The following is a 22,287-nucleotide window of genomic DNA, read 5'->3' on the forward strand; positions in this document are numbered from 1 at the left end:
AATACTGAGTTTTACATTTATTCAAATTATGCAATGTCTCACCTCTTCCTCTTAGAGTTTACTGGTCATTTTGTTTGTCGTTCTGGGACTCTTCCGAAATATAGAGTGGAATTATACGGTAAACTACTCTTTGTGTAGATTAAATCTAATTTTTAAGTGCAATCCATTTGAAAGTGAAACACAGTGGCAGCCATACTTGATTTATGCACATTAGGAATATTTCTTGGGCGATAAAATATATTCAAAAATATTGCCTGGACAAAAATTAAGATAAATGCATATATTTCTTGAACATAATGTCGCGTTTTTCTCAATTCATTATGCATACAGTATGAATGTATTGCGCCCATTATTGTTTATTACGTCTATACAAATTAGGTAATGTTATACCTCTTAGATTGTATTGGACTTTAGTCATTCGAGGACCTCTCTCAAATACACAGAGAAAAATAATGCAACTGCTGTCAGAACTAACTTAAAATAGTTATTAATTAGGGATATACAAAGAAAAGCGAAGTCTTGTGGCGGCCATATTGGAACTATGCAAATTAGGAATATTTCTATGATGACAAAATATTTCCATCAACATTGCCTAAATCAAAAACAAGGCAAATAAGCCAAAACCTGCAGATGTCTTCTTTAGCCAAATATTTAATTAGAAATGTTTTATCAGCACCTAGTTTGTAACCATAATTTTTTTACATTTATGCAAATTAGGCATTGTTTACATTTCTAGATTGTACTAGGCTTTTAGTATACCATTGTAGGACCTCTTTGAAATACACAGTGAATAAAATATTCTATTGCTGTCAGACGTAGCTTAAAAATAGTTATTAATTAGAGAAAAACAAAGAAAAGTGAAGTGTTGTGGCGGCCATATTGGATTTATGCAAATGAGGAATATTTCTATAGCGACAAAATAATTCCATCAACATTACCTAGACCAAAAACGAGGCAGATAAGCCAAACACCTGCATAACATAACATATTTAGCCAATTATTTTTAGCAGAAACATTCCATCAGCACTTAGTTTGTAACCATAATCATTTTACATCTATTCAAATTAGGCACTGTTTACAATTCTAGATTGTACTAGGCTCTCAGTATGTTATTCTAGGACTTCTCTAAAATACAAATTGAAAAAATTATTCTATTGCTATCAGTAGTAGCTTAAAAATAGTTATTAATTAGAGAAAAACAAAGGAAAGTGTAGTGTTCTGGCGGCCATATTGGATTTATGCAAATGAGGAATATTTCTATGGCGACAAAATATATCCATCAACATTGCCTAGACCAAAAACGAGGCAAATAAACCAAAAAACCTGTATCAAAATCATGTTTCGCCACATATTTTAAGTAAAAACCAACTATCAGCGACAATTTTATACCCATGAGCCCCCTTTACATTTATGCAAATTAGGCACTGTTGCACCCCTTAGATTTTATTATACTTTTAGTATGTTATTTCTAGGACCTTTCCAAAATGCATGGCGAAGAAATAATTTCTGTTGCAATTAGTCCTAGGTTTACCCCTTTTTTGGCTTAGATTGACTGGACTATATCTGTATCTCAAACAGCTGTGTCCAAAGTCTCCTGCGTGCACCTATATTTAGTAACAAACAAACCTACAACCGTGAACAGAACTGTTGTTGTTGTTACTCTTTCATGGAATTGTTGTAGAACTCAAAATGTTTGGTCACAAATCAAATTATTCAAAATGCACTGAGAAGTATGTTCTGTAGAAACTCCTGTAACACAGATTCTGTTAGCAGTTCTTGTAACAGGAAATGTCAATCTCTTTCTGTTTCATAAAAGTGTGTTAAATTGTCTCTTTGTCTGTGGTACTATTGTATTTTTTTTTCCAAAATATTTCCCTTCCCAGCTTTTCACTCTACCACCCGATGAAATGAAATCCGAGGCTTTCTTCTGGTCCATGATGTATTTAGCACTAGGAGGTACCATTGGACTCTCTAACTTCTTCTTCAGTTGGATGTTTGGTGTCTCTGGTGAGAGGCTGACAAAGAGGATGAGATCAAAGGCTTTCAAAGCAATGCTACGCCAGGTAAACATCAAATTTTTGATCAGCCAAGTTATTGTGGGGATAAATATACAGATTTCACCTTCTTTCAGCCTCTGTTTTATGCTATTTACACTCCATGATTCTACCAACTGAGAGCTTGTCAAAGCAGGGTAATGGTGATAGAACAACATCCCTGTCACTGAGTGGTTAGAGTGCATGTATGCATGTTACCTGGCCATACTTACATGCTCTCTAGGCTGCGTATGCATTTTACCCGGCCTTACTGACATGTTCTGTAGACTTCATATGCATGTTACCCGGCCTTAAAGGCATATGTTTTGTAGGCCCCCGAACATGCACGATATGTCCAAATTCCTCTTTAAAGTAGCAATTAATTGTAACTCTGACTTTTGTCATGTATTTTTTACATGTTAAAAAAACTGAAAATTTGCATGAAGCATGATCTTCTAATCTCATTGGCCAACAGGACATTGGTTGGTTTGATGACCCTAAACACAATACTGGAGCCTTGACAACCAGGTTAGCAACTGACGCTTCCAACATCAAAAATGTAAGTCTTTTAACATTCTGGAGCTCATTGGAAGAATGAAATAGAATCATTGATCAGATGAACTTGAATAAATATTCAATGACCCCATAAATGTGACCATCAAATGTAAATGTCAGAAGTGATAAAATGGATATACCTGAAAGTTGAACCATGAACTATGAACTATGAACTGAATGAACTATACACAATGCTTTCATCTGTTCTAACTTTTCAGAGGCAAAGAAATGTACTTGTAATAATTTTTGACTCTATGAGCCATGCGTCAGAACACTTGATCACTGACTGAAAAGTGGCTGGACAAGTGCACAAAACACAGATACGAAATGCAAGGGCTAACAAAATTTCCCCATCCTCCAGGCCACTGGTGTTCGGATCGGTTCCATTCTGCAGTCTCTGGTCAGTATGATCGCAGCCTTGGTCATTGCATTCATTTATGGGTGGCAGTTAGCTCTGGCAATCCTCGCATGCATCCCCCTGGTCGCCATGGCGGGATTTATAAACATGAAGGTTGTCCATGGCAACCAGAAGAAGGACCAGCAACTCTTGGAGAATGCTGGAAAGGTATGTGTTGTAGTTTAATGTCACGTATGTGTTTAATTACATTGCTCTGGATGCATTAAGGTAGATTGCGCCTCAGGCACTTTTACAATATTCTTCTGGCCTATTAATTACTCATAGGGGCTCATTTGGATGCTTATAGGGTAAATACCAGCTTATTTGTATGAAAATCAGGTATTTTATATTGCCCTATTCGAACATTACTAGGGATAGTGGCCATTTTTATTTTCAAATATTTGTAAATACTGAAATATCAGTTTTTATCCAAATACAAGCTCAAACTTTCCTCAATGAGTCTTTCAACCACTCTCTTTTTACTCAAAAATAAATGTCAGGGGTCACTGTGCAAATGTTGGTACTAGAGAAACACATCACACAAGATTCGCCAATATTTGACAATGAAAATGGCTAACATCCCTGTGTTAACGCAATGGAGAAAAATAAAATTTTAAATTTTCAAAAAACCAATTGCTGAAATTTTGTCTTACACCAAGAGTTTTTAATGAGCCCCCACAAGTGCTAGATCAGAAAAGAATTGTAAAAGTTTGACAGTCCCTTAGATGGGGAATTTGCCTCTTATATGATTATAAATGATGACTATAGGAATGACCTTTTATGTCTCACTGCTCAAACACTTGCATTGTAATCTATCATTCCCCTGACAGACAGCAGCAGAAGCCATAGAAAACATGCGTACGGTTGCATCATTGACGAGAGAACCAACATTCTATGAAACGTACTGTGAGCACTTGAAGAAACCATACAGGTAATATCGGTGATATCGATTAATCCCAGAATCATGTAAACGTTCAAATAATCGATGACAAAATCAGAGTTGTAAGTCGTCAGGCATCTCATGTAACAGTGAAATTGTCTGTGTAGAATGTGTAACAAATTGTTGTGGGACATCATTTACATTGTAAATGGTGATAGCTAATGAAAATTTAAAAAAATGCATTTTTCTGAAGATATGTGAGGGAAATCTGCACGTTTGAATGAAAATCAGTTTCTCACTGGCAAGGACTTGATAAATCTTTGCATCATTTTTTGATTCCAGCAATGCACTAAAGAATGCCCAAGTCTATGGATTAGCCTACGGATTCTCACAGGGAATCATGTTCTTCCTGTATGCCGCCGCATTCCGTTTTGGTGCCTATCTGGTTGGAGTCAATGCAATGGAGATGCAGAATGTTTTCAAGTAAAGGAGTCCTATTCAGTATTTCAGTTTAGAAGACTTAACTTTTGTTACTGTATTAGTTTTAAAGTTGCTTTATGTTCAATATTTGCTTCACATGCATCCTATTTGTATAACAATTCCAGTGTGGTTTGAATTACTGTAAAACAAGTCTTTTTGCTAGCATCCTCTTTTTTAGCTTATTTGGCTAAGTGTTTAAATTTGCTAATTTCAGATGCCGCTAATTTGAACTTTCCACCATATTTACTATGATCAAGATGTCTTTTCATCTAAACCAAATACACACAGATTGCGATAGAAATCCAAAATTACTAAAAAAGCAAGCAGCTAATTCAAAGTGTTTCACAGTATTTCACTAGATTCTTGCATGTGCATGCTGGGCCAGTTTGGTTCCTTTCACCGAATAGACACTAGCAGAGTATATCCTACTTATTTCCAATTTGACATTTTTTTTTAGTTTTAGAAACATTCCTATTTTAAAAGTTCTACTGTGTATTTTGCACATAATATCTCTGGTAGGCTTCTGGGTTTCAAACCCACCCACTGTCTTTAAATCACATGAGTAGAGTCTCCACCGAGTGTCTTGTCAAACAGTGTCTTCTGTGACACCTGTCATATCTCAATTGCTGCTGTCTAGATACAAGAACATTAAATGTTCATATTGCATCCTGTATTTTCTCCTGCAGGGTGTTTTTTGCCATAGCATTTGCCGGTATGGCTGTTGGGCAGTCCGCATCTTTCTTGCCAGACTTCTCAAAGGCCAAGCATTCGGCCAGCTTGATCTTCAAATTACTTGACACAGTTCCAGAAATAGACATTTATACTCAATGGGGTGAGCAACCAGTAAGTATAGCAACACATATCAAGATAGGAATATGCAAATTATATGTACATATGTAAATTATATGCATTTAAATTGCTAATCTGTATGCAAAAATTTGTAATCAAGACGTGGGAAATCAGTACATGAATATGCAAATTATAAATATGTAAATTACTTATCTGTATGCAAAAATTTGTACTCAAAACTGGGAAAATCAGTACATTAATATGCAAATTATAAATATGTAAATTACTCATCTGTTTGCAAAAATTTGAAATCAAAACTGCGAAAATCAGTACATTAATATGCAAATTATAAATGTGTAAATTACTTATCTATATGCCAAACTTTTTAATCAAGACAGGGAAAAATTTGTTTGTTGAATTATAAACTTCATTTCCAGTCTCAATTTGTTTAAAAAACTGAAGTAACACTGTAAACAATGATTATACAGAAATCTAATAGCTTTAAATGTTTTCACACCAAAGTTTCACATCAGTGGAGAAGTCTGCTATGAGAATGTTTACTTCAACTACCTAACCAGACCGGACGTGAAGGTTTTGAAAGGTGCCAACGTGAGTGTAAAACCTGGCCAAATAATAGCATTGGTTGGTGCCAGTGGATGTGGTAAAAGTACTATTGTGTCACTGTTGGAAAGATTTTATAATCCTGAAGGAGGCAAGATTGTAAGTACCCAGTAGAATTGTAGATAATTAGCATAATTCATGTAATTTTAATAATTAACATAATTTATGTTATTCTGATTGAAATTCAATAATTCATATTGCAAAGATTTTAAATGTTAGCAACTTGTACCGAGAGTTTTCGTAGGTTGATTGTTTCGGCTTGTGTATTATTAGTATCCTCCAACTGACAATATGACGTGGCAGTTCTTCACAAACTGTTGTATTGTTATAACATACATTCTATCAAGCTGTATAATGTAATGTAACTGAAGCGAGGTTGAATATTGCAGTAGACTCATGCACATCCGCACACATTGCTTGGCTAAAGCTGCCTACGCTTTGTTAAGTATTAAAGACAAAAACACCTGTTATTGATGGTGTAAATATTGGAGTGTTATCAGATTTGAATGAATCATGTATATTCTAGATAAATCATAAGCATCTACGCCTATCTTCAACATTCCCTAAAGGCAATGTCACAGTCAGGTTCAGTGATCAAGGATAGTGATAATATTCAGAGTGTGACATCTTTCAGTAAATCTACTTTGTGTCAATGTACTGTATTAGTATTTCATTAACATTTTGTATATTGTGTAAGGCAAGTTGAAACAGCTGCCAACATCGCAAATTTGCAACAGTATATAGTTTTCATTGGATTTCTGTCGAGGGAGCAATTTATCCTGCAACAGTGACAGTACCACTCATGTACATGAAGACTTTTTCAATCTGAAATGTGGGTATGCCCACAAACCGTGGGTCAGAGGTCAAGAAACTTCAGTTCGTGCACACAACTAAAATATTGACACGGTCAAAATTTTGTGTCACTAGCACTAGACTTTTCAATGTTATTTACATTTTCTTTAGTACACAGTACATCAAATGCTTGTATCGTAAATGTTGTGGTTCAAGATATTGATGAATTTATAAATATTTCACTTGATTTTCTAGATGCTTGATGGCAGAGATATCAAACAACTGAATCTGCACTGGTTGCGAGCTCAGATGAGTATCGTAAGCCAGGAGCCGGTTCTGTTCAACTGTAGCATTGCTGAAAATATCGCCTATGGAGTGGACAGTGACGTGCCTCATCACATGATCGAGGATGCTGCGAAAACGGCCAACATTCATGATTTCATCGCAAATCTACCCAAGGTAAAAAGTGGTTTAATTTTGAGCCGCAGTGTCATTTACTTTGGAAGGAAATGTTTTAAAACAAATGATGATAGTAGTTCAAATGTTCGAACAAGGGAAAGCCTTATTCCTGTAATGACAAGCATAACACTTTAAGGTAATTTGTGCCTCAAAAATTAAAGACATAGTTTTGCTCAAACTTGCCTCAAGCATACTTTCAACCATTCTCTTTCAAAATCAAGAATAAAATTCGAGGGTCACCGTGCAAATTTTGGTGCTAGAGAAACAAATCACCCATTATTGACTGACATTTGAAATTCAAAATGGCGGCCATACCTGTGTTAGCTCCGTTGCGGAAAATAAAAATTCCCGATTTTCACAAAACGAAGCTGGTGAAAACTTTATTTATTACATAAGCTTCAAAATGAGTACTCACAAGTGGTAGACCAAAAAAATATTTTAAAAATTTGAGAGTCTGAATATCTATCTGTAAGGCACATTCTACTGAGAAACAAGGTCCATACCGTTCTCAGTCTCTCTGAGCAGAGTTGCAATACATAGTACAGTGTTATAGCCCTGTAAAAGTCATTCAGTACTTTTTACTGTCTTTGTGTATTGCAGGGCTATGATACAGTGGTTGGTGAGAAAGGAACTCAGTTGTCTGGAGGTCAAAAGCAACGCGTTGCCATAGCGAGAGCTTTGATCAGAAATCCAACAGTTCTGCTGTTGGATGAAGCCACATCTGCACTGGACACGGAGAGTGAAAAAGTACGTTATATTGCCAAATCTTCCAGTAGCTGATACTTTTTGATGATATTTTTCACTATTTTGGGTTTGAACGTCAGATAAAGTTTCTTGTTCTACTCCCCAAAGCATGTTGAGATACACAGTATTCACAGCTCTTGTCAACTCAGCCTGTACATGTGTAAACTGCATGGTTGTTGTTGACAAGTGAATTCTGGTCCGGACCTGAATTCAAATTTAAACAATAACAGTACCTTTGACCTGTACATGTATAGGTGCTGTGCTAATAAACTACAGCAAAAAACATAATGGTTGGACAGTCTCATATACATTACGTTTACTTTTTTGTACATGGCACTGTAGATAACATTGTAGATAAAAAGAACCGACTCATTTGAGTGTCTTGATAAAACACACAAGGGAATTGCTAAATTACTTATCCAAGTTGACTGTAGAGACCGAAGTTAATTAGTACAGCACTCTGGCTAAACAAACCATAAAACAATGTATAGTACTGACACCAATCTGATTTTATAAACACACAAGGATAAACAGTTGAGTGGAGTGCTACATGATTAGTATTTTACTCAAATGAGTCGATTCTTTTTATCTACAATGTTATATACAGAACTTGTGTGGGACGTACAAAAAAGTAAACGTAATGTATATGAGACTGTCCAACCATCCTGTATTTTGCTGTATGTAGTAAGTGTTCCAACCTGCTTTGGAGAGCAGCACAAGACTTTGGAAATGACATTCAAAATGAAAATTATGAACAAAATCATCAATAGTTACAGATACTGGCCCTTTAAATATATTTGACAGTAATATCTTATCAAGCCACCATTGATTGATAAATGTCCGAAAATGTTACAGGAATGTAGAAAATTTTGTTTACAGGCGGCAAAAACAAAATTATAAGCGGTTACAAGTAGTGTATGTGCACACAAAGTTTGTGCAAAATGTCTTGATTTTTTACTAACACTAAATTTTCTCAGCCGGCAAATTTTAGCAGACAGCTGGTTGTTTTTGCTGGCTGCCGGCTATTTTCTACGTGCCTGAACTGTTATAAGCATTTTCTTAATATTACACCATCCCCTTTGTATTTTGTTTCTATAAATATTGTACTATTCACTAAACTGTGATGTTAATTCAGAAAATTTTCAGTTGCCTAAAAAATTTGAGCGATTTTACTAATTACTGCAATCTCTTTAAAAAAAAACCAAACCATACTATTGTTCTTATTTCCTTGCTCTCATATAGATTGTACAAAAAGCCCTTGACAATGCGATGACAGGGAGGTCTTGCATCGTCATCGCTCACCGTCTGTCAACCATCCAGAATGCAAATCAGATCTTTGTCATCGAAGATGGCCGTGTGGTGGAGGAAGGAAACCACCAACAACTACTGTCCCTCAAGGGAGCCTACTACACCTTGACCAGCGGCCAGAGACTGGCGTAGTGTTTGTAAATGACATAGACACCATGCAGTAGATGTTTAGGTCAAGCACTATCAATAGCAAAGTCAAATTAGTTGTAAAAGAGCATTAATTTTTTTATTAAGGAAAATTCAATCTATACTAAAGTTATTATTTTTGTAGAAATCTTGACACAGTACTCAGCATTGTCTACTTTACTGTACTGTGATAGTGAGTGTACAGGCGTGAGTGCTACATGTACTCTACAACGTGTGGAGGGGTCGCAGTCTGAAAAATGTAACCACTTTTTTGAGAGTGGGGATTTGGCTGAGCGGTTCTGTCTGCTGCAGTCTTTCACTTTCAAGGCAGAGATACTACCTTAAATTGATCAGATGTCTTAAACAGCTGTATAGTATGATACTCTAGAGCTATTTTTTTAATATGACATAATCTTTTTATGAACGATTTTTAACAAGGAACTCAATACATATCATTCTTCAATATTACTGTTTGTCTCATGAAACCGCCTTGGTTTTCTAAATGTTTATTGCCGTATTTTCATGATTTCATAATGTTTTCCAAATTATGAAAGGTGATATTTTAATCTAGATGGTATATTTTTATACATCAGATAAAATCATAGAGCCAGTTTTTATCTTGGTGAGAAGTACTCTGTAAATTTAGTCTTTGAAATTTTGACCAGGTCAGAAAATGTTATATATATGAGATGTCGACAATTTCTGAATGCTAACAATATTTACAATGGATGAAACAAACAGGGGTGATGATATTTTTAATGCATAATACGATGACAGACTTTTATGAAAATTTTTATAAATATTTTGCGGAAGAACTAGTTCACTGTTGTCAAAGCAGAATAATGGAAACGTCTGCAACATTATCAAAAATTCAACCTTTGTAAATTGTCCTAAGTCAGTACACTGTCATTTAATTGATATTTCAGAAATTTTTGCTGTTGAAAGTGTTCATAACATAGATATTTACTTTGAACATAATGACTTTGTTTTTATTAACAAGTGTTTCAGAAAACCGTAACTTTACAAAAGTTCAGTGATGGATTTATCAACTCCTTTTATACGAACACATCACAATAGATGTCTCTACCTTGAAGTGTTCAGCCACTAAAATTTACATAATTCCATATATGGTAAATGAGGCCTTAACATCATTTGCATATGGAATATTAGCACATTAACACATTTTTAAAGGTAATTTTTATCATACATTCCACATATTGTTGATAGTAATGGTGCTATCTCAACAACCTTAAAGCAAACCAGGTTTGAGCCAAGAATGTAGCTTTTTAGCTCTCTAAGTGTTATATTGGTCTATGCAGAAGTTTTTTAAACCTGACTTACAAGAATATCCCTGTAGTTCGGTGTACATTTTATGTTGATGACCAGCAGTAATTCAGTGTGTTTTGAATTTTACTGAAGCCTTCAATAAATGCTCTCTGATTGATAATTTTGTGTTCAGGCTTGCCTTCCATGGTATGTGTAGTTCTTTTTATCATCAGACATCTTCGCCTTGACATTCCTTCACATCAAACACATGGCTTCTAGAACATAATACTATGTCAGTCAAAAGTAAAACTGGTACGGTAAAGTCTCACCAATTCTCACAAGAATTGTAGACTCCCATCGAATAGGCAGACAAAAAAAATCACACACAAAACAAACTGACGCCACTTTAATGATCAACCCTTTTTAGTATATTCTTCAAATGTCAGAGTGTTTGAAGCAGCAGTGGCATTCATTGTGCGCCCTCAACGACTAGACTGTACATGTACAGCGAGTTATCGAGGCGTAAAGGAGCATAAGCACAAACAGCAGCCAGAGTTCTTGGTCTTGTCTTTTCCATTTGGTATTGAGTGTAACAAGAATTCTTTGTCTTAAGCCATGTCGTAAAGCCCCACTAGCTGTAACTCTTGAAATTTGTTGACCGCAAAAAATCTTCCTATTCTTTCCTGGTTTTCTCTGAATTCTACCCTCTGATGGGATATGGGCCTTTACTGCATTAGGAAACCATTCCTTTGTCAAACATTCAACAAGTAAATTCAACATTTGACAGTCATTTTGATTACCGGTAACCCCCATTTTAAAAAATTGGTAATATTACAAAGGAAACAGAACATAAAATGTCACAGATGAAAACATTCACCCCTATGCATTACATTGGACTATGTGCAGTTTATGTGAAGATTTCAGTGCAGATATGCACAGTATCCACGGTTTTTGCTTTTCCACATGGGGCTGCGATTTAATGTTTGGGCGAACATTTAATTGCAGTGTAATCTTTTATCTTGTTCAAAAATGCACATACAGTCCCAGCTGGTAGTAAATAATAAGTGCATACACACACCGAAATTTGTACATTCTCACAAACTTGTTTTAGTTATATTGAAAAATCATAAAAATCATAAAAATAATGCTAGTAAAAGTACGGTTAGTGGGGCTTTAAATGTTCACTATCGAACAATTTCCTGTTATTGTCACATGTCGTGTCCTGTTAAATGACCACAGCGATCAATATGCCATGATGTGTAATTTAATTTCACTTTAATTCATTTTATAAACTTTAATGCTTTGCCTGTCTTTCCCATTCTACTTTTTTAAATTAGACAAAACGTTTCGAAAAATTCAATGTGTATTGGTGAAGAACTGCTACAACAATATGTAGAAACGATCCAATTTGAATTAGATAAATTTGATAACTGTGGCTGCTCTTGAAATGTAACCGAGAACGAGGCCAACTGACCGGATTTGAAAGTAAATTTGTGAACTGATGTGTACATGAATTTGAATTCGGCTAGACTTTAAGTGATAACTCATTCTCTTGGTAGTTCGATGTAATCAATTTAGAACGGCCTTACTGTATTACCACTTAAGTATCTCGGCGTTTATTAACGCGTCAATACATGCAGTAGCGGTCATACTATGCATTTTCCAGTAATTTTGAACTTTTTGTTGAAACAAAGTTTCTTATCGTAACGTACCTCAAAATCATGTCGAAATACCAAGCATTTGACTTGTCAACACAACCATAGCGGCAGTGTGAATTTTTCATCCGGATTTGAATTAAAGTAGCACGTGTCCGAAAGTGAAAGACATTTGCTCAAATTTTCCTCAATCAAACTTTCAACCATTCTCTTAACAAATCAAGAATAAAAGTCAGGCCTATCGTGCAAAATTTAGTACTAAAGATAGTACCCAACATTTACCGATAGTTGAAATTCAAAATGGCCGCCATCCCTGTATTAACTCTATGCGTAACTTTAAAACTTTCGATTTTTGGAAAACTTAGACGGTAAAAGTTCTCATTACTCCGAGAGCTTTAAAATGAACCCCAACAAGTGGTAGACCAGAAAAGAATTGTAAAATTTTGAAAGTCCGAATATCTGTCCCCGAGGCGCATCCTACCTTTAATTTTTCGAAAATAGCACAGCTGCATGCTGCACACCTAGCATTGCTGTTGGCAAGGCTAAGACTTTGAATTTTAGCAAAATTTACTGACAAGAACAAAAAAAGTTACTTGTTTTATAGAATGAAAATGTTGAAGACAATCAAATGTTACAGCTATTTCATTAAGCCATATCAAGCACGACAAACGACAGTCTGGAATGTCGGAATTCTAAAACAAGATCCACCATCTGTCAAATTACCAGATATATCTACAGCAAAAGCCAGAACAAAAATGATTAAGGACAGTTTCGTCGTACCAGGACAGGGATGGGATTAAAGAATTGTGTGTCCCACTTTGCGTTGGTTAGCTTACTGACTACCTGTCTGTTGATCGCTGGCGATTTGTACTGGATATCCTTACGCCACGCACAAAACAGCTTCCACACTTTGTGTGCTGTACGGGAAGTCCACGCCAGATGGAAGAGTCAAGCTAACAAGGATGTCGATAGCGTTGCGAGAGGAAAGATCAGAATTACGGGTGGCATGATGCTTTTAATGGCTGGAACAAAACCTGATTCTACTCTGCAAGATTTCATTCCGCTGAATCCCGGGAGGCTTTACCCTCTCACCGGTCACCAACACAAGGAACAGATAACTATATCCCTGTCGGACTTTTCGTTCAAATGTTCGCTGATCTACCATTACATTATTCTGAATTTTTCGGAGAAAAACTGTCAAGGCAAACATCTTCAGTATGGAGAGGATATAAAGGCGCAAGGTGCTTCAGGTCAACAAGACGATTTCTTCAAAGGTTATGCGACTGTTCTGGAAGAAGAACGTCCTTCTGGTTTCAAACACGTAACGTCAAGATCAAATACATTGAACTGCAAACCGCTTGAACAGTCAAAGTGCATCGACAAGGGAGAATGCATCTGCCGATGAACAATGTGCGCATGTGTCCATCTGGCATTCTGTTCATAAAACCATCGTCGGTTCAGAGATGATGCGTACTGTATACTATCGGTGTGTGTGTGTGTATATATATATATATATATATATATATATATATATATATATATATATATATATATATATATATATATATATATATATATATATATATATATCTGAAGGCATAGACGGGTGTGTGGGTCGCCGACAACTCCGTTTTGATTGTTGGTTGAAGTTGGCGTAGACCGATATACAGTTGAAATTTTCAGTCGACGTGACGACAGTGACGCCCAAAATTAGTACAAATATTTCATCAGATATCGGAAAAGCGCAAATCGAGAGGTGACACGCAGTCGCAAAGATCGCCGTGAAACAAAGCCGAATAAGCGTACGGTATCTGTTTGATTTGCGCCAGCTATCTTGTACCGTAACAATCTTGGTGTGTAGAAATCACCAGTCCACCGAGTAGTTATATCTTGAACACAGGACTCGCTTAATCGTATGCACATCAGGTATGGGGGAGGCATTTATTACAAACCCGTATTTCTCAATTGTAGACACAAACATAATTTCCCCTTCACCTGAAGTTAAAATTTCATAGCGCAAATTTTTCCAGTTTTAAAGGATTTGTAGCACCGCTTCATGTTTGTGTTTGTTTGTTTGTTTGTTTGTGTTTGTTTGTTTGTTTGTTATGCCAATCACTTTACTTGTAAATATACAATGGAAGACGACTTTAAGGTAGCGAGCACCTCAAAATTGGAAGAATTACGCTTCTGCTAAACTTCCCTAAAAGCTATAATATACTTTCAATCGTTGCCTTTCGAAATCAGGAATAAAATCAGAGGTTGTCCTCCATATATTGGTAATATGGAATGAAATTATCTCCTCTGATATTTGAAATTCAAAATGGCCGCTATCCCTATGTTAACTATATGGGATAAACGAAACTGTCGATTTTCAGAGAAATAAGACGTTGAAAACTGTATTTACTGCAGGCAAGGACTTCAAAATGAGCCGCTACAAGTGGTAGACCGAAAAAAGTATCGTATAAGTATGAGAGCCCGAATATGGCTTAGTTCTTCACTTGCCATATCCTGGACTCCATTTTTGTCGAACCAAAATGCATTCCTTGCTGCAAGGCAAAGATCCTAATTTTAGATCGAGGACAACATGCTCATGTCGCAATGCATGACTGACCCGAGTGAAGTGTTTGGGCTGGTACAACACTAAGAACAAATCCCTGAAAGGCCATTTCCCGTGACTTTGTCGGTGCTAAGACTGTATTTTTAATGCAATCAGTTTAGAATCTGTTAATAAGCTTACGATTGGAACTAATTTGGGATAATTGGATTTTCATATTTTTCAAATTTCTCAAAAATGTAAGGTGCCCTATAGCTGAATGTCTCAATATTACAAATTACTCATAAAAACAAGTGTGTAACTTAAATAAGAAAGGAAGATAAGCTTACATTTGCAGATTAAACAGGCATTACTTCACCATCCAATTATCCCAAATTAATCATTAGTTACAATCGTGTTTGTTATAGGAACGTACTCGGTCACTGTGTATTTGCTTTCTTGTTTGAAATCGATCGTTTGACAGCGAACGTGAAAAAAATTCACATGTGTGGAAAGTTCAAAAGAGCAATCACTGAGATCTCTACAGTTGACTTGAATAAGATTGTGACGAGCAAAGCTTTTGACTTTCTGCACGGCACTTGTATTCTTAATAAAGCGTTGAAGGCGAGTAATGTTGAGTTCGTCAATATAGTCAAATACTCTACAATTTTTTCGGTATGACGTTTTCGACAACATACATATCATCAACGTATCTCATAGACTCAATCTGGCTTTCGTAGTCAACAAAGAATAGAGCTGAAAGTGAGAGTATATGGGGGACAAGCCCTCCGTGGACGCTACTGTAATTTCGAGTCTAAAATTCTGTAAACTGATATGGATCGTTGAGGCAAAACGTACCATTAAATGATATATTGTTCTTGCTTAGCAAATTCTGTTTTGTTCACAGTAAACTTTGACCTCGAGGGGAATTCGGCAAAAAAGGTTTCTCTGGTACGGAAAATATAAGCTTAACACTTGTCCAAGGAGAGAAGATGGTTTTCTGTTTGTTTTTCATGGAGTGAAATATGGATTTTATTGATACTATGTTACAAGTAGAAAAAAGTAACGAGATCAGTCACCAACGTTCACTACTGGCCATGAATTTTGAAAATGTACTGACGTGTGTATTCTTCTGTATCGGTAATGAATACGAATGATTGAACTCACAATGTCACTTTGCCGGCAGACAACAAGCACGCCAATGTTTCTCAATTTACCTCACCCCACCCTCGGCACTAGAGCCGCATGCAGTATTCACACGTGCTCCATATTGGGACCCTAGAAACTGGTGGAATCGCCCACATGGTTGTGTTTATTTATATACACAATTTTTTTTTATTCATACACACAAACAGCAAAAAATAGGAGGTATGAAAGCTGCTAGAAAAGACATCACGGTGAAGGGAGACTACGAAAATGCACTGAAATACAGACCGTTAGGTTAGTGATGAAAAGAGATCTAGACACAGAAACTGGATTAAATGTTTGATTTTCTGTGCATTTGTTCGGATCCGTTCCCATGGAATTCTGTGACCTAACGGCAGGTACAATATAACGTATGAATTACCAGAAGGGTCGTTCGTTAGAAACGTCTACTATGGGGCACCAAATATAAAATAATTAGTTCACACATTTAAATACATTTTGATGGGTGTATTCACTCACATTATACACGCACACATATATGTACGTGCAAGCTCATATATAGATCGACGAATCTATAAAAGGTACATGGAACTATAAGCTACTAGTTTCTCCAGAACATTTTTACGATGCGTTCGTTCATCATCAATCGTCGTCGGTTTCTCTGAAAAAATATGCTTAGATTGACATGAACTTCCAAAACAGCCCATTGTCAGCGTAAAATCATATCATATTGTACATCGGTAAATACTTCCACGTTTAAAGGAAATAAAACGTCGTTAAAACAGATCTAGACTAATCCAGGAAAATGAAACGAGAAATAACTAGGTTACATTCACGTCGTGTTTGACTTATCTGGAAGCTTTGGGCGGATGATAAAGCAAGTTCTTGATTGATTTTACGCTGGTAAATTATATTTCTAAGGGGATCAATGTATTTTCCCTGAAGTAGAAAAATTGTGATATAGTTACGTTTGTTCTGCAAAGATACCATACATGTACGGACAATCTAGAAATGCTGTGGACTGCAACACTCAACAAAAACTTGTGAATATTTAGGCCAAATTGCCGTCTGAACAATGCCAATGTGCCAAAATGTACAGACAAAAATCCAAAATATACCGGGAAAGACATAGCAAACTACGTACATCTTAAGAATAGTATCTTACCATTGATAGTTTTTATTAACAGTATATGTGTTTTCTACATCTATTTCAAACCTTTTTATTGTGCAGGTTTACACCAAATGATGATTAAAGTCAACCTGAAGAAAAGAAAGACAAGCGATAGACTGAGATATTTAATTCTTATCGTTGCATAAAAATGTCGTTTTTTCGCCAACTTATACAACAACAACAACAACAACGAACCTTTCATTTGTGAAGTACGCGAAATTACCTTGTCCCCATCAAGGTAGTATGCGTCTCAAAAGTGAAAGACTTAAACTTTTCCCCAGTGACGACAACTTTCAGTCATTCTCTTACCAAATTAATAAAGAAGCAGAGTCAGGGGTAACCGTGCGAAGTTTTGTGCTAAAATTCGGCCGTTATGGGAACTTTGTGCGCTCCGGCGGCGGACGTCTTTTCTATGTTGGTGGTGCCAAAGAACGCCCTCACACGACCGAGTACGCGATTTTGCTGCCTTGAGAGGAATACAATTTTCTGACGCTAACTCCTCACCTCACTTTACACATCCATAGGAGGATGAAAAGGTTTTGTCACGTATCTTTCAAATCTGAATCTCAATTTAAACAACAAAATATGTATGTTGGAAATTTCAAAATCAGATAGTATTTTCCTTACAGACTATTGGTAACCAAAGTAGTCTGCATGACAGTGAACAAATCTCCACAAAGTTTCTACGGACAATCAATAACATATTGGGGAATAATACTGATTTCTCAGGAATCTTTCAAATCTAAAGCTCAGGTTGGGCAAAAATTGCTGAGGCTAGAAAACTCAAACTTGGGTACTACTTTCTTTACGGACTATAATCGAGGGTAACCAAAGCACTCCGCATAACAGTGAACTAACTAGTCTTCACAAAAGTTCCACCGATATTGGAAAAAGTTGAGACGGGTTAAAAACAAGAAAAACACTTTTCTGCACTTTGAATTGATATGGGGTCACTCAGAGTCATTGACCTTATAAGTTCACCAGAGTAATAGAGTTTTAGACATGCAAGTCTTTGTTGTTGTTTGGTCCCGATTTATTTTTGGGAAGGTGTCCCGATTGTTTCGTAGCTAATGTCTACTGGAGAGAATTTAACTCTCTCAGTTTTTAGATTGGATTAAAGTTTACCTACCTATGGAGGCTTTCCATCCCAAAACTGACCTACTAGTGGTTGTATGTTCAGAAAGGGTCAATTATATGCTTGGATATAAGCTAAAACCGCAAAGCAAGTTTATTTATTTATTTGAATTTCGAGAGACAAAACTGGAAAATTAGGCCATTTTCAGAACTTTGTGCACTCCGGCGATTTTTTAATGTTGATGGTGCAAGACCGCCCTCACACGGCCAAGTACTCGACTTTGCCGCTTCCTTGAGATGTGACAACGTTTTCTGACGCTGTCTCCTCACCTGACTTTACACATCCGTAGGAGGATAAAGAGGTGTCATCACGATCTTTGACATTTTAATCTCAAGTTAAAACGTGACGAGAATGTTTGCATGTCGGAAAACTCAAACTCAGGTGGTACATTCCTTACAGAGTATTGGTAACTTAAACTAATAAGCTGAAGTTTTTCTTACTCCTAGAGCTTCAAAATAAGTACACATGAGTGGTTTATCAGAAATGAATTGTAAAAGTTTGATAGTCCTCATATCTGTCCCTAAGGAGTATTTCTACCTACAAGCGAACAACTGCAAAACTACGTCAAGTTTGCCACCTTCTCGCTTACTGTAAGCCTTATACACAATTCATTCCACATATCATATTATCTTTTTTTGCAAGTATTGCGGTGTACGCGACAAGTAAACGGCAGATATAGATATGCAATGGATTGGTGATGTTAAATCATGAAGACTTGTTGCCGTAGAGGGCTCTGTTCACTGCTACCGTCACTTCCAATCGCCTGCATATCAAAGGCCACAGCACTCTTCCCACAGGGCGACCATTTTATCATCCTCTTGCAAGACATACAGTGCTGTTGCGTCTCCTGAAAAAAATAAAGTCATATAACATAAACAGTCATCATAACATCATGTTCTCCCTTTATTTCGTGAACAAATATGTAATCGGTCAGATTATGAACTTCGATTTCCGAGATTGGGATTGACACAAACACTTAATGTTTTGAGGTAGTATGCGCCTCGAAAATGAAAGACTTAAACTTTTGCTCAACTTTCCGAAACGAATCATTCAACGATTCTCTTACCAAATCAAGAATAAAATCGTGGGGTCACCGAATTAATTACCCAACATTTTGCGATATTTGAAAATAAAAGTTTTGATTTTCGAAAAACTAACTTAAAGGCGGTAAATATTTTTTTTCTCCAAGAGATTTAAAATAAGTGATAGATCAGAAAAGAATTGTAAAAATTTGACAGTCCGAATATTTGTCCCCGAGGCGCGTTCTACCGTAAAGTTCCTACAAAACGCCCCTTAGCTTTCGGAGACAGTATTTTGTGCTGCCGGACAAATAATTCCTTTCCCTCAAGAAACCAAGAAGCTATCTTATACGTCTGCAGATTACTTCAAGGCCGTAGCTTGCGAGGGGGCAAGAGGGGCAGCTGCACCTCCCCCCGGAATTTTTAATACTGTCAAGATGTAGACTGATCAGATAGACTGATCTAAATTATCCATTACCCAGCTAAGCTACGTTCTATACACAGTATTATGGTGCTGCCGGACAAATAAATCCTTTTCCCCCAAGAAGATATCGTATATGTCTGCACATTACTTCAGGGCCGTAGTTTGCGAGGGGCAGCTACCCCCCCCCCCCCCCCGAATCTTCCCAAATGTCGAGATGGTCGAGATGCAAATTTATGTAAATTATCCATAACCCAGCTTAGCTACGTTCTGCTCCCTTGGCAATTTGGTCAGCCTACGGCCCTGTACTTCTCTCCAAAAAGACATGGTAGAGTAATTTTTGATCATTTGCAAACACAATGCAACGAAACCATTATGAGAAGTCAGATCACATACCCATCCACGCACCACTCGCTGTTTCAGTGTGGACATCACCATCCGCTGGATACGAGATATCGTCAAACACAAACTGTTCCCTATACGATGGCGGTACTGAGTAATATATATCTCCTACGCTGTACATATAGGATCTCCCTCTCCAATCGATTGCTATACTATGTGTGCTGTCCTTACCAACGATATGTGAAACAGCCCTCGTTAACCCTTCAGATAAATAATCACAGTAGCATATTTGTCAGAACAATTGAAGCAGTGTTATTGGTGATTACTGTCATATTTTGTGTTACATTGCAACAGCAACAACTGCTATATGTTTATGGATTCAAATATAAGTTGTTTTGAAAAAAGCACGGGTTAAAGCTCTGCCCAGTGGCCTTTCGATCGGCGTGGTCACAGAGTTACTTTTCTGCGAAGAAATCGCAATACGTACATAACAGATTCCTTTGATTTATGTTGAAACATATTTATAAGGCAGTTACAGTACATGTTAATTCAATAAGCAGATGCACTTACCATGCCAGCCTTGTTCATTCCTTGAAAAGCATCTGTGAAATAAAATCAATATACCATTATGACTATGCAAACGCAACAGCGCCCTCTTTAGGAATGCGTGAAGTAGGGGGTATTTTGGCCATTTTTTTTCGAGCTCATTTCGTTTATATGTAATAACACTGTAGCTGCTGTGAATGTAAATTGGACAATATTTTCATTATTTTTGCTTTCAAAAACAACTTCTTTTATTATCCTCCCCCAAAGTATGTTGAAATATACGATGCATAGCGTGCAATATGCAAATATTTTGTCGGCATAGAAATTCTAGTGCAAACTAGAATTCAGAGGTCGACAATGGCATTGAACATTACACTCATAGAGTCAGTGTGGGCAATTTGCAAGCTTGGGTTTTCGACATGATTTTAAGAGCACTACAAGTAGATGTGTCTTAGAAACAGAACAAAGTATTGGAATATGCGTTACGTGTTACGGAGCCTTAAACACTTGAAGCTCATGACATTAATGAACTAGGTCAACCTTCAGAAGATGGATCATTGCAATAAGACGTGACAAGGTGTACTCGGTGAAAAATTTGGTGAAGTGTTCTTCTTTTAGCAGGATCAAGCTGTAATTAATGACTTGATTTCCTTTTATCGACGGCAACATCACTTTATGTACATATTTCTTCCGTGAAGTAAATCTTGCCTGCTTGTCAAAGTAAAGCTCTGTCCTTCTTGGAAGTTACAAGGACTGTCTTATTCTGGATCTCAACCCTTTGAGCGCCAACGTCAATTTTTCTCATCTTTTTAAATTAGGCCTATATCAGAGTCCATTTTTCTCAGATTTTTGCCAAAATTTTGATTAAAAAATGTAACCAATAAAACATGATGTCCATGTGGTCTAAAATTATCAAGAAATTATAGAGAAATTCATAAAAGATTGGTAAAATGTGGTGCAGTAAAATTTTGGTGGGAAAAATTACAGCGCTCAAAGGGTTAATAAAGTGCGCCGTTTCATATGTCAAGTGATCACGCGACACGCAAGTGTAGTGCTGCTGTGATAGTGCAATATCGAAAATGTTTCACAAGAAAGAGAAAAACGATAGACTGTGGACCAAATAACGCCATCAGTCAGGAGTTTTACATTCAATTACCTCTCAATTTTGTGCTCAAATGAAAATAATAATTTAAGAGCTGTTTCTTCGGGTTAGGGCGAGCAGTCAACTCGTAATTGGGAAGGGTGTACCCAGGGCAGTTCACACTAAACAGTATAACTCTACAACTATGATTTTACCCCGAAATGCATCAAAACTCTACATTTCTACAAAGTTGTTGAATTTGGGATGGAAGTTGTGCTAGCAACAAATACAGGGATCAAAAATCTGCATTTTATCAGTATTTCGTCATCTGAAGCCAAAAAATACGGGGTCAATCACAAAACTGTGCTACACATGTACATTTCTCCTATGGCAATCCAACCCGGTGATACTCAAAGTGAAATTTCTGTTTACATAGCTCTCATTCCCCTAACAAACACTGTTTCGGTGTCAGTAAATTTTACCTTTTTGCTGACGAACTGTCACAAACTGTGAGGGTTTCAGCCATATCCACTAGGTAAGATCGCTCATGAAACTCTGCAAAAAATGTAAACAAGATATGTTGATCGGATTTATTCAACGTCAATGTTTGGAGTGAAATTTGATATTGTGAAGTTTATACACAGAGCAAAATCGATCAGGATCCGTTGCTGGTGGCTAAACGAATTTAATTATCGACTAATCTTTCTTTTCTTTCAAGAATTGCTCGATTCCCTAGTCAAATTACAACGTGAAATGAAAACAACATTGATGCATGTGTAAACATATAA

General features: G+C 36.6%; 2 protein-coding genes across 3 annotated transcripts in view; one reads left to right on the forward strand and one right to left on the reverse strand.

Moving 5' to 3' along the window:
- The window catches only part of LOC139137357 (ATP-dependent translocase ABCB1-like), a 43,082-nt gene extending 32,451 nt beyond the window's left edge, over positions 1–10,631 (forward strand). For both annotated transcript variants that reach the window (XM_070705406.1, XM_070705407.1), the window contains 10 exons: positions 1,884–2,063; positions 2,509–2,592; positions 2,950–3,153; positions 3,816–3,916; positions 4,208–4,348; positions 5,032–5,188; positions 5,657–5,854; positions 6,803–7,006; positions 7,607–7,753; positions 8,993–10,631. In XM_070705406.1, coding sequence (XP_070561507.1) covers positions 1,884–2,063; positions 2,509–2,592; positions 2,950–3,153; positions 3,816–3,916; positions 4,208–4,348; positions 5,032–5,188; positions 5,657–5,854; positions 6,803–7,006; positions 7,607–7,753; positions 8,993–9,190 — 1,614 coding nt within the window. In that variant the 3' untranslated portion in view covers positions 9,191–10,631. The remainder of the gene's footprint in view (positions 1–1,883; positions 2,064–2,508; positions 2,593–2,949; positions 3,154–3,815; positions 3,917–4,207; positions 4,349–5,031; positions 5,189–5,656; positions 5,855–6,802; positions 7,007–7,606; positions 7,754–8,992) is intronic.
- Positions 10,632–17,071: 6,440 nt separating this feature from the next.
- On the reverse strand, positions 17,072–22,054 carry LOC139137358 (uncharacterized). Its single transcript, XM_070705408.1, has 4 exons — positions 21,982–22,054; positions 20,443–20,474; positions 19,927–20,133; positions 17,072–18,937 (listed from the first exon to the last, which is right to left on the reverse strand). Exons 1-4 carry the CDS (start codon positions 22,023–22,025, stop codon positions 18,861–18,863), a joined length of 360 nt encoding a protein of 119 aa, XP_070561509.1. The 5' UTR covers positions 22,026–22,054; the 3' UTR covers positions 17,072–18,860.
- Between the last annotated feature and the right edge of the window lie 233 nt (positions 22,055–22,287).

Source organism: Ptychodera flava, chromosome 7, assembly GCF_041260155.1.
Source record: "Ptychodera flava strain L36383 chromosome 7, AS_Pfla_20210202, whole genome shotgun sequence".
NCBI lineage: Eukaryota > Metazoa > Hemichordata > Enteropneusta > Ptychoderidae > Ptychodera > Ptychodera flava.